The following is a 13,801-nucleotide window of genomic DNA, read 5'->3' as shown; positions in this document are numbered from 1 at the left end:
GAGAGGGGTCTGTGTATGGGAGGCCTGGATTACATGTGTCCGTATCCAAAAGCATTTCTTTCAGATTCTTCTCTGCCATTTCAAGCTCCAATAACTGTCTGTCAAAAAAAGTCTTCATGGTTGGTCAGCCTTGGTTATGTAAGTGAGAAGAGCTCACTTCAAAGTGGAGCACACGTTCAGACACTGTGCCCCAGAGGATTCGTGTGTAGGCAGAGGAGCAGTAGGTGAATAGAGTGGCATTTCATAAACAGATCTTCTGAGGGAGAAAACTTACTACCTGAAATGAATATTATTAATGCAAGGAATAGCCAGAAAGACAGCTCCTTGTGTTCTCAGATTGCTGATGTGATTTTATTTAATTCCAGTTAATTTTGTGTATTTGGACTAAAAGCATCTTGGATAGTTGTATTGTTTTGAGACTAAATACCTAAGGAAAAGCAGCAGAGTATTAATGATCAAATGGGGTTATATTTTACTTAAAAAGGGTGTGTACAAAAACCAAATATCACAGAGGAGGCGCAGGAAAGTCAGATAGTGTAATTTCATAGCAAGACTTTAACTGGGGCTTTAAGAGAGGACAGCACATGGGGAAGATGTAAAGTATTCATCTTTAGAATGGGTCAAAACCTGTTTTTCTATCAGTTAAATGAGAGTTATAGGCTGAATCCATCAAAGGGGTGTCATTGGGCATTTGTACGTGTGAAAGCATTTTGAATAAAAGCTCCAATTATATAATGTGAGAAATAACGTTAAGGTCAATTTTCCTGAAGTCTTGCTAACGCAGTCTCTTGTGGTGAAAACTGATTGCTAGGTTAGAAAGCTCAGTGTCAGCTTTATAGCCTTGTAAATATTTCCATGTTCCCAAACGGTCTTTAGCCAAGCGTCAGAAGGTTAAATGCAGAATGAGTCCATCTGATTGAAATACTTCTCATTTGGACAGTGGAACTTAAGGAATATTTGATATGAACTCATTGAATCCCTTGTGCATAACTGGGCTTTGGATCATTGGGCATAGAAAGTCCTAGGGCTAATGGGCACCAGGATGAATTGAAGCCAGAAGACCTGAGGCACTCGTTGGAAGGAGTGGCAGCAATGTGGGCTGTGGGTGTTTCAAAGCAGCTGCAGTCCATTTGCTGGTAGTAACCTTCTCCAAACTTTAAGGAGATTTCTTAGATCTCTAGACCAACACACTCCCATTTGAAACAACAAAAAGGGAACTGATTTTCCTAAGTTCCTTTAGCATCAGAGCAATCTGTGATCCAAAAGGCAGCATTTGAATGGCTACTTACCACTTTGGAGATGGGTAAGTTGTTTATTATTATAACTGTAACACACAAACTTTCCAACCTTGTGTGTACACACACACACACACACACACACACACACACACACACACACAGAGATATATACACTAGTCCCTCATTACCCACAGGATTGGTTCCAAATCCACAGTGCTCAAGCCCCTCGTATGAAATGGCCTAGTACAGTTGGCTCCTCACATCTGCGGATTCAACCAACCCTTGGGTACGGAGGGCCAACTGTGTGTGTACGTATCTCCTAAAAATTAAACAAAAATTTGCTTTTGAACAAAAATAATAACGAACTTAGTAATTTTCCATAGGCTCATTACTGAAAGAAAACTTATCTGGTCCAAGCATTTTACTTTTACAGATGTGTCATAGAGCAGTTACCGCGGTCCTGGGGCCAGGCAGCTAAAAGCTAAGAGATGGCTATGGTTCCAGTCTCTAGAAATATTTTCAGTACCATGGAGAAATTAATCTAATTCTTGAGTGTGACTCCCACATGAAATAGTATGTAGATCAGAAGGGGACTCCTAGGTCATTCTTTGTTTACACTGGGCCACTGTTAAGTTCATAAAATTCTACCTAAGTTTATTCTATAATTTTCCTCAGGTGTAACACTCTTCATAAGAGACGTTAAGAAACAATGTTCTGTGGTGTTGCTTTTCTTCCTATCTGCCTGTATAAGGTATCTTTCAAAGACCATGAATGTGGAAAAAGCTGGCAGAAGATATGGCCTTGATATCTTTTTTTTTTTTTTTCGGTACACGGGCCTCTCACTGTTGTGGCCTCTCCCGTTGCGGAGCACAGGCTCCGGACGCACAGGCTCAGCGGCCATGGCTCACGGGCCTAGCCGCCCCGCGGCATGTGGGATCTTCCCGGACCGGGGCACGAACCCATGTCCCCTGCATCAGCAGGCAGACTCTCAACCACTGCGCCACCAGGGAAGCCGCCTGATATCTTTTAATGGGATTTTGAAAGGACTGAAAATGAGGGCGCCTTGTGAATACTCTAGATGGCAACTTTCTCTCCTTGCTTCCCCACCTACTGCCACACTTAAGTAAAGGGGATTTGAAGCTTAGTGCCATATTTATATATCTATAGCTATATATATTCCTGTGGAAAAGAATGTAGTTTTCACTTTGCAGATAGCACATACAAATAAGAAGTATATTACATAGGGATATGAAGGCAAATTAAATACCACCTTTTTAAACCTATAACCATCCTTTTGTAAGTTGAAAAAAATATTTAAGTATTCAAATTCTAAGAGTTTGGATTCTTAATATAGATTTTGTTTTCATTACATAAATGATTTAACCAGCTTTAAATTTATCTCTTTGCCAAGCCCTTTAGGTCAAGAGCTTTGGGTATCAGGGAAGATACAGGAAACTGGGAGGGAGAGTTCTCTGAAAATCTGACTGTGCTGGTGGCCCTGTGGAGAGAGGAGAAGTGGATGAGGGGAAGATCCAGAGTGCTGAAGGTGGGCCAGTCATGGTGTGAAGAGCAGGAATATGTAACAGAAGTCACTGGAGCTCTAGTTTAGAGAAGATCAGCCTGGGTAGTAGTCTGGGATGATGTTTAGAAATTTATCATTATATTTGGCTGCCAAGCACATGAACAACCTTCCACGTTTAAAGAATTTCCCCCATCTTCATGCTTTTGCTGTATTCCATTCATTCAGTGGGGTCACTAGGTCCAGCCCACACTCAACGGGAAGGGATTATAGAAGTACATGAATACCAAGAGGTAGGAACCGTTGTGGGTATTTTAGAGGCTGTCTACCACAGTGACCTTGGTCCCTTAGCCACAGCGTCTGGTTCTGCCCTCTCTGCTCCCCAAGATTCTGGGAGTGAGTCAATTTCCTATTAATATTCCTTTCTGCTTACAAGTAAGATGCTTTTACTGGTACAGATGATTAGCCGTCCTGGAAGCCCTTATCAGGCTCCTGGGCCATGCCTCCTTCTTCTGCTTTTTATTTAGTTTTACTTTTTCTGAATATAAATTGGGAAATGTAGAAAAGGAGAAAATAACTATCACCCATAATGCTGTTACCCAGACATTCGTACTCCTAATAATTGACCATATTTCTTGCCAGGTTTTTTTCCCTGAATTTATATATATCATTGAGATCATAATGTGCATATAATTGTATAACTTGGGTTTTCTACCATTTTGTTATAAGAATTCCCCCTTGTTGTCCAAAAGCCCCTGATTCCTAAAGTGTGTTGGTGAGTGGTTGCGAGGGGCATGTTCTGGCTGGGCAGGAGTGTCATTGCATTGTCCATAAAAGCAGGTCTGGTCAGTGCAGAGGACACAACCAGCAGGAGAGGAGGGCGCGTTTAACCTGCTCAGGAGAACAAGCTGCTCTAAGGACATGGGATGGGGTGATGCCTGTTTATGACGAGTCATATATTCTCGAACAGAAGCCTGGTCTGATTTTTACTTGTAAATATAGTATCCCTAATTAATTGTATTTAATTGGAAGTCATAAAACTGCCTTTTCGTGAAAGTCTCTTCTCCCTTTGCTTTGCCCCTAATTCAAGCGATCTGCCTTCAAGTCAGTCTGAAGTAATGATTGGCAAGGAGATAACAAATTTTATTTTCATTTTTCTTTTATTTTAAAAAAACCTTTTTACTTTATACTGGAGAATAGTTGATTAACAATGTTGTGATAGTTTCAGGTGTACAGCAGAGTGAATCATTTATACATATACATGTATCTATTCTTTTTCAAATTCTTTTCCCATTTAGGTTGTTACATAATATGAGCAGAGTTCCCTGTGCTATACAGTAGGTCCTTGTTGCTTATCCATTTTAAATGTATTAGTGTGTACACGTCAATCCCACACTCCCTAACTATCTCTTCCCCTGCTCCCCGATCCCCATAACCATAAGTTTGTTCTCTAAGTCTATGAGATGTTTCTGTTTTATATAAGTTCATTTGTATCATTTCTTTTTAGATTCCACATTGATATCATACAGTATTTCTCTTTCTCTGTCTGACTTACTTCACTCAGTATGACAGTCTATTTTCATTTTTCAGTTTTTAAAAATTATTTTTAATTGTGGTAAAATACAACATACATAAAACTTACCTACCATCTTAACCATTTTTAAGTGTACAGTTCAGCTGTGTCAAGTACATTCGCATTGCCACGTACAGAACTCATTTTCCTGCAAAACCAAAACTCCATACTCATTAAACAGCTCCCATCTTCCCCACCACCCGCTTCCTCCAGCCCCTGGATACCACTGTTTTACTTCCTGTCTCTATGAATTTGGCTACTCTGAGTACCTTATATAAGTGGAATCATACAACAGTCGTCGTTTGTGACGGGCTTATTTCCTTTAGCCTAATGTCCTCAAGGTTCATCCATGTTGTAACATGAGTCAGAATTTCCTTACTTTTAAAAGCTGAATAACATTTTAGTGTATGCATATACCACATTTTGTTTATCCATTCACCTGTTGGTAGACACTGGGTTATTTCCACCTTTTGGCTATTGTGAATTTTCATTTTTCATTTCCTATTTTATTTTTTAACTGAAGTATAGTTGACTAATATTAGTTTCAGGTGTATAACAGTGATTCAATATTTTTATAGATTAGACTCAATTTAAAGTTATTATAAAATAATTGCTGTATTTCCCTGTGCTGTACAATATATCCTTGTAGCTTACTTTATACATAGTAGTTTGTACCTCTTAATTCCCATACCCCTGTCTTGCTGAATTTTCATCTTTAAATTGAGTGTTTTGTTTCATTTCAGGGCAAGAAGTTACCTTATCACCTTGGAGATGATGCAGAGGAAGGGGAAGTTTCTGATGAAGACAGCGCAGATGAAATTGAAGATGAGTGCAAGTTCAAGCTCCATTATGTAAGTTACAGGCTTGGCCATAATTTTTACCCTCTGTTGTGCTACAGTAAAAATTGCTGCTGTGTTGGAATCTTCACAGATATGGTGGCTGTAGTGTAAAAAGGATATTTATTGAAAATTACTTTGTGTGCTGGCACAAAGACTCCCAAATGTTTATTGAGTGAGTGAGTCAAGGATTCTTGTGTCCTAGAGTTGGAAGGAATGTTAGTGATTAACCCATCTGACCCTCTCTCCAGGGACAAATTCCCTCCTATTACAGCTTGGTCAAAACTCAAATTGCGGTTGGAAATGTTGCTGTCTGCTGACATAAATGGGCTTTAAGCCCCCCCATGCTGCCTGTCAAGGCTGGCTCACAGAACCCAGCTGCAAGTGTGTATGCTTCTCTAGAATGCTCATCCCCTCCCTAAGAGAATGTACCTTGGACCAGAAGATTTCCAAGCTCTTCCAGACATGGATCTCTTGGCTAAATCTTACATTTGCCACATTTCAGATAAAATGGCATAGAATAGTTTGCCACCTGCATGGTGCTTCAGACCTCTGTCCTAGATCAAGGAGTTGCCTTTGTAGAAAAGCACCATTTAGCCTGGTAATCCAATGGAAATGCAAACCTGGGAGAAATGTAAGGCTTAAAGACCTCCCCCACCCCCCATCACTATGGGGGACTAGGACTTCTTGACTTCCCCCACCTTCTATAACTCACATGATTTCCAGGAACATATGACAATCTGAGAGTAGCACCTGCTCATGTTAACTTGTTATAAGGTTTACAATTTCATTTCTACAGAAAAGTAGTATTCCTCTAGATGTCTGGACAATTATTCTACCCTCTAAAAAAAGAGAAATATTGTATAAAATCTGCTAATTTACATTATTGCCCTGAATTCAATTACTACATCATTAAAAAAAGTCTACTCTCTTTGAAATAATAGTAACTGTGATGGCTTCCTATAGGTATTAAAGAGAGCTGGTATTATTTTCAAAGAGGGCAAGGGCTTAATGACAGCTGAAGTCTCAGTAGATAGTTCTTTCTTGGCTTTGATGCATTTTAGAAGGGATGAAGTGGAGAAGACTCAGCCTTGAAGTGAAAAGGAAAAATTACCATCTGTATTAATCCATTGCCTTTTAATAGTTTTTATTAGCTCAATTAAATACCACTAATAGGGCTATGGTTACAGAAAATTAATCTCAAGAGATTTACATAAGTGAAAATATAATTAATATTTTTGTTTCTTTTTTGCTCTTCCAGCTAATTGCTATTTTTATAATTAATTACTTGCTATTACAGGTAATTTCGTTCTTTAAGCTTTATTTTATAAGCCAGATTTTTGTCTCTGAATTTCAATATCTTTGCCTCTTGTTTCCCAAAACTCTTGGTTGCCAGCCTCAGAGTAGTCTATCATTTAGAAGCAAGGAGCAGAGAGTCTTGACTAAGTTATGTGTTTAGCGAATGTAGTTTTTAGTGAAAATGAGTGGTGGAAATTTAGCTATTGATACTATCACAATAGTCATTTGTTGCTCTGAGTAAAACCCAAGTTATTCTAGTTTCTAAATCCACCCAGTAATATAAAATTTCTTCTGATATCAGTGAGCCTCCTAACTTTCTAAGTTAAATATCTACAATTATAAAAGAGAATTAGGTATAGTTTTATGGAAACAAACCAATAAATTCACCTGTGAAAATATCCAACTGGGTTCCTCTCAGTCTTCAAAGTCTCTTGGTTGATGTCTAGGAACCCATATAGGTCGAGAGTTTACAATGTGATTCCATAAAGATAGCCATGATCTTTCATTTGGATTCTTTGATTTGGGCCTAAGTGAAAGTGGAGAGCCCCTTACCTGTAACATTTTACAGGTGTCTCTTTGTTAGACTTTAGGAGAGAAAATATATAAAGAAATCAACATTCTAGTGGAAATATATAAGGTTTTTACTCATCTTTTTCAAATCTTTTTTGTCTATTTTTGAGCTCTTCTGAGAAAAGGCAGTGCTGTATTTAGAAAGCCAAAGTGTTATCCCGTAATCAGTCAATTTCTAGTTCTGTTGTCAGCAGAGGGCTCAGATGCCTTATCTGAGTGTTGAACGTAAATTGTCTGATCTAAATCGAGTGTCTGATCATATTTCTGCAAAGGCGGATGTACTGTGCATAGTTTGTATGAAACCAATAATTACCTTAGAGGAAGTTCTTAACCTCAGTTTTAAGTTAACAGAATGTGGTTAGATTTATAAGTTATAGATATTGCAATAATTATTGCAATAAATAAAGATTTTCAGCTTAGCATTCGCGAACACTGGAATGCTAGCTGTCATGGGGCTTATGCAAGATTCATTGGCACATTCAAAAGATTTTTATGGAGGAACTCCTGTTGGAGATGCACCAACATGCTGTAGATGTTGGGGCATATATCAGTAAACAAAACAGACAAAAATCTTTGCCTTCGTGGAGTCTCTGCATTGGTGGGAGAAGGGAGGATAGACAATAAGTAACGTGTAGTGTACTAGGCAGTGGTAAGCGCTAAAGGGAAAAAGGGAGGGAAGAAGTGTAGAAAGTGTGTGTGTAAAGGGTCTGTTGACGTTTTAGATGGGATGGTCAGGAAAGGTCTCACAGAGAAGGTAACACCTGAGCAAAGACCGGAAAGAGGCGAGGTTAGCCATGCTCATATCTGGGGTGGGGTGGGAGGTTGTTCCAGGCAGAGGGAACAGCAGATGCAGAGGTCAGAAGCAGGATCTGTGGCTCGCCCAGCTTTACCCTGTTCTTTACTCTGTTCTTTACGTTAGAACAGAGAGGGAGGCAGGACCCTCACGCTGGCCTTCTTACTCCTCCTAGTCTACCATCAAGCTGAGGGATTCAAACCACACCGAAAGCTTTTGCTCTTTTAAGAAATGCTTTCTTTTGAATTAATTGAATCCTTTAAGCTTCTACCTCATTAATCTGAGGCTTCAGCCATAGAGAAAATCTGGCTCATACTGTAATAAGCCATAGGTAAAGCCGGTGTGTTCAATGACCCAAGAATCACACAACTCAAAGACTCCGGGGACAGCTTCCTTTCAACCACAGCACAGTAATCTAACAAATTTGATTCAGTGGGGCCAGCTCACCATTATTCATTTTTATGGGGTCCTCTAATGTCAGTGTGCCTTACAGACTTTCCACCCCACTGGTTCAACCTCACTGATTTTTTCCTCTTCTGCTGAGCTATTCAGTATCTTGTTCCTTGCACTCTCTGAATCTGGGTTCAGCCAGCTTCTTAGGCACAAATATCAAGCTGTCTGTCTCCTATATGAAGCTCATCCCGTGAACACCAAGCCTTCCAACAAGTTTAAACAAGCCCTAGTAGAGTAACATGTAACCACTTTTTGTGTTATGTTAGTACCCTAAAACCATTATTCACTCTGCATGTCTCATACTAAATACTTTAATAGTTTCCTCCCTCCCTATTACCTTAGATTAACCTTCTTTCCTAAGTTATTCATTTTATGATTTGAGCCATTTTAAGGACGATTATGAATCTTGTTGGTTTAAGACTTGTCAGCACTCATGGAAAGGATGAGTTACCTCATGATGTTGTGAGGTCCTGTTCCTCGGTAAACACCCACGTGCCGGGCATGCTGTTTCATCCTGGTGACAAGGGGTGAGGAGTGGAAGGTGAGCTGAAGATTCCAGTTGTTTTCTAGTATATGATACAATTTCTTCCTCCCTGCCCTGCCAGAGAGTTAAGGTAATGAACATTTAAGGTCTAATGTACTGTATGTATTATTGATATGTGTATGTACATATTTCCCTTATATTTCAAAGTTATTATCTTCTGAGAATTATTGCCGAGAACTCAACTATCCCTGTTGTTTTTTTAAATTAATTTTTATTGGAGTGTAGTTAATTTACAGTGTTGTATCAGTTGGTGCTGTATAGCAAGGTGAATCAGCTATACATATACATATATCCACTCTTTTTTTAGATTCTTTTCCCATATAGGTCATCACAGAGTATTGAGTAGAGTTCCCTGTGCTATACAGTAGGTTCTTACTAGTTATCTGTTTTGTATATAGTAGTGTGTCTATATCAATCCCAGTCTCCCAATTTATCCCTCCCTCTTTCCCCCTTGGTAACCATAAGTTTGTTTTCTACAACTATTTCTTGTTGGTAATATGTCTTTCCTTTCTATTCTAGCTGTTCTGTGACTTCACTATTAAATGACTAGAAGTAGGTTTATTTTTCTTAGCACTCCATATTCACTTCCTACTGGAGAACTCATGTTTTCTTTCATTCTAGAAAATTCTCAACAGTTTTGTTCTTTAAATATGTTTTTATGCCATTTCATCAGTCTTCTTTTTCTGGAAGTACTATTAGATTTAGGTTAGAATCTTACTTTATTTTCTATATCTCTTAATTCTTTAATGTTTTCTTTTTTTTCGGTATGCAGGCCTCTCACTGGCGTGGCCTCTCCCGTTGCGGAGCACAGGCTCCGGACGCACAGGCTTAGCGGCCATGGCTCACAGGCCCAGCCGCTCTGCGGCATGTGGGATCTTCCCGGACCGGGGCAAGAACCCATGTCCCCTGTATCGGCAGGCAGACTCTCAACCACTGCACCACCAGGGAAGCCCTAATGTTTTTTTTATGTCTCTGCTGATTCTGGGTACTATATGTTTACAGTATTATTTTCCAATTCATTAATTATCTCTTTGACTACATCTGGTCTAGAGTTTATCCCAGCTATTCTTTTAATTTCAATGACTATATACTTGATTTACAAAATTTTTATTGGTTTTTTTTTCGTAGACACCTGTTCTTATTTTACTGTTTGGCTTCTTAGTTTCTTGTTCTTTTTATGGAGCTATTTCTTTATATCTTTGAGCATCTAAACATACTTATTTCAAAGTGAAAGAGTGAGTTTCCTTTCCATGTGTTGATGTTTTTAGCACTCCATCTTAGCATTAGTTTTTCCACATGGGTTTTAGAATTTTGGGTTGAATATTCAGTTTTGAGTGGAATGTTTTTTCCCCTTCCATTCTCCTTCTTTCTATATTTAACCTTCTTATCTAGTGGTTTTGGGATTGCTTCTACTTGAACACTAAGCACCCCCACCCCCATGGCACCCACACATATACACACAGCCCACCTGTGCCCCAGGTTCCTAACCAGACCTTACATTGATTGAGAGTTCTCTGCCACTAGAGATGTTGAAGATATTACCCATTCAGTCACCAAGCAAACCAGCACTTTGTTTGTCTTCTTATTCATTCTTACCTCTTTTGATATTAAATTTTGAATCTTCCTCACAATAGTTTTTTTTTTTTTAATGTTTCCTATTATAAGCAAGGATCCCATTCCAGCTTTCTTCACCACCTTGGTTTCATGTTGAGAGACCAGCTCTAATCTCCCACAGCATGTGGAACACTTTTAGTTTCTATTGTACTAAAAGATATAAATTCTTGGCCACCTTTGCCCTCTGTGAATATGGAGCTCAACTACATTTATGATCTGCAGTGATCTTGTTTATTTTATTTCGACCAAGATTATGATTTTTCTCTTTGTTAGTTCTTCTGTCATTGCAGCAGTGGGGGACTTTAAAGCATGAATGTACATTGTCATATATAAACCCACATGTATGTACAGATGCACAAACCCAGACTTACATTCATTTTGGACAGTATTTTTTTTGTTTTAATGTATATGAAGAATGGTTGCTCTAATAACATTTAAAAGTGTATGCTTGGGCTTCCCTGGTGGCGCAGCGGTTGAGAGTCTGCCTGCCGATGCAGGGGACACGGGTTTGTGCCCTGGTCCAGGAAGATCCCACATGCGACAGAGTGGCTGGGCCTGTGAGCCATGGCCGCTGGGCCTGCGCGTCTGGAACCTGTGCTCCACAACGGGAGAGGCCACAACAGTGAGAGGCCTGCGTACCGCAAAAAAAAAAAAAAAAAAAAAGTGTATACTTAACAGCTCTGAAGAAACATTACCTTTTGCTATTTTTCTGACATTGTACTATTATTTTTTTATACCTGAGCTAAAATCAGCTTTTAAATATGAAACACTTGTTGAACCCTTACTAGCACCAGCACTATGCTAAGGACTTTATACTTATAGAATTTCATTTTATTCCTATAGCCATGGGGATGGAGTTGAAACTATCATTTCTGATGTTTTACAGATTAGGAAAATGGGGTTGTGCTAGATAAAGTAATTAATCTAGTGATTAATTTAGAGGAGGAAAATTATATGGGCCATCCTTGCTCTCAAGCATGATATTTTATATGACCTCTCAGATTTATGTCTTTTGGGGAGTTCATATAGCTGGAGAGACACACTTATCACACTGGCAACAAATAATAACAAACTTGACAAATTGTTATGTCATGTGGAATTGACTTAAGAAAATGTGAATTCAGAGGAAAGAGAGCTGAGGGTAGCCTGGAATACCCAGAGTAGGTCAGATGACATACTGGGTAGCAGTCATCAAACACACAGGCTTTGGAGCCTAGGTCAAAGCCTGGCTCTGCCACTCTAGACCTGTTTCTTTATCTTCATCTTCTAAATGGACATCAAAATAATACGTCAAAATCTTTTTCTGGCTCTCTGACCTGCCTACCACCTTCATAAGTTGCGTTCACACTCCTGGGAAGGGGTTGTCCCAGTTGGCTCTGAACTGTTGTAGGAGTGTCCTCTCCTGGCTGACATTGACCTCTGACCTGGAGAAGGAGCAGGTCTACAAACCTAGGGGACTCTCATGACCTTGCACAAATACATTGTGTGACTGGCCATAATATCTTGAGAATCTTGAAGTCATCCATTTTATCTCCTTATCTTCCTGGGGATCTCTACTCTTTAAAAAAGCTATTACTACATGAAAAAATCTTGAGACAAACAGAAAGAATAAGGGTTCTAAATTCTGATTCTTACTGACAGCAACTAAATTAATAGGCTCTATATTATAAGAATAAGCAATTTATTTTTAATTTTTATTTTATCTTGGAGTACAGTTGATTCACAATGTTGTGTTAGTTTCAGGTGTACTGCAAAGTGATTCATTTCACAGAATTAGAACAAAAATTTTTACAACTTGTATGGAAATGCAAAAGACCCTGAATAGCCAAAGCAATTTTGAGAAAGAAAAACGGAGCTGGAGAAATCAGGCTCCCTGACTTCAGACTATACTACAAAGCTACAGTAATCAAAACAATATGATATTGGAACAGAAACAGAAATATAGATCAGTGGAACAGGATAGGAGAACAGGATATATATATATATATATATATATATATATATATATATATAAAACACACTCTTTTTCATATTTTCCATTATGGTTTATCAGAGGATATTGAATATAGTTCCCTGTGCTATACAGTAAGACATTTAGATCTTCTGCCCAATCTTCTATTTAGATCTTCTGCCCAATTTTTGATTGGGTTGTTTTTCTGATATTGAGCTGCATGAGCTCCTCGTATATTTTGGAGATTAATCCCTTGTTGGTTGATTCATTTGCAAATATTTTCGCCCGTTCTGTGCGTTTTTTCATTTTGTTTATGGTTTCCTTTGCTGTGCAAAAGCTTTTAAGTTTAATTAGGTCCCATTTGTTTATTTTTGCTTTTATTGTCATTACCCTAGGAGGTGGATCAAAAAATATCTTAAGGCAATTTATGTCAGAGAGTGTTCTGCCTATGTTTTCCTCTAAGAGTTTTATAGTATCCCAGGCTTATGTTTAGATCTTTAATCCATTTTGAGTTTATTTTTGTGTATGGTGTTAGAGAGTGTTCTAATTTCATTCTTTTACATGTAGCTGTCCAGTTTTCCCAGTACCACTTATTGAAGAGACTGTTTTTCCTCCATTGTATATTCTGCCTCCTTTGTCATAGATTAGGTGACCATAGGTGCATAGGTTTATCTCTGGATAAAATAGTATGGAGGTTCCTTAAAAAAACTAAAAATAGAGCTACCATATGAGCCAGCAATCCCACTCCTGGACATATATCCAGAGAAAACTATAATTTGAAAAGATACATGCACCTCAATGTTCATAGCAGCACTATTTACAATAGCCAAGATATGGAAGCAACCTAAATGTCCATCAACAGAGGAATGGATAAAGAAGATGTGGTGTATATATAATAAAATATTACTCAGCCTTAAAAAAGAACAAAATAATGCCATTTGCAGCAACATGGGTGGACCTAGAGATTATCATACTAAGTAAAGTCAGAGAAAGACAAATATCTTACATCACTTATGTGTGGAGTCTAAAAAAATGACACAAATGAACTTATTGACAAAACGGAAACAGACTCACAGACATAGAAAATAAACTTATGGTTACAAAAGGGCAAAGGTAGGGGAGAGGGATAAATTAGGAGGTTGAGATTAACACATATGCACTACTATATATAAAATAAATAATCTACAAGGACCTACTGTATAGCATAGAGAATTCTACTCAATACTCTGTAATAACCTATAAGGGAAAAGAATCTGAAAAAGAATAGATATATGTATATGTATAACTGAATCATATGGTAGCTCTATTTTTAGTTTTTTAAGGAACCTCCATACTGCTCTCCATAATGATTGTACCAATTTACATTTTCAGCAACAGTGTAGGAGGGTTTCCTTTTCTCCACACCCTCTCC

At 38.4% G+C, this 13,801-nt stretch overlaps 1 protein-coding gene across 2 annotated transcripts in view; it reads left to right on the top strand.

Annotated features, from left to right (window-relative positions):
- PLCH1 (phospholipase C eta 1) overlaps positions 1 to 13,801 on the top strand; it is a 238,412-nt gene that overhangs the window by 172,439 nt on the left and 52,172 nt on the right. For both annotated transcript variants that reach the window (XM_019946331.3, XM_033855399.2), the window contains one exon: positions 5,074 to 5,181. In XM_019946331.3, the coding sequence (XP_019801890.2) occupies positions 5,074 to 5,181 (108 nt within the window). The remainder of the gene's footprint in view (positions 1 to 5,073; positions 5,182 to 13,801) is intronic.

This window comes from Tursiops truncatus, chromosome 4 (genome assembly GCF_011762595.2).
Source record: "Tursiops truncatus isolate mTurTru1 chromosome 4, mTurTru1.mat.Y, whole genome shotgun sequence".
NCBI lineage: Eukaryota > Metazoa > Chordata > Mammalia > Artiodactyla > Delphinidae > Tursiops > Tursiops truncatus.
Note: the sequence above shows the minus strand (reverse complement) of the source record. Positions and strands in the feature narration are given on the sequence as shown.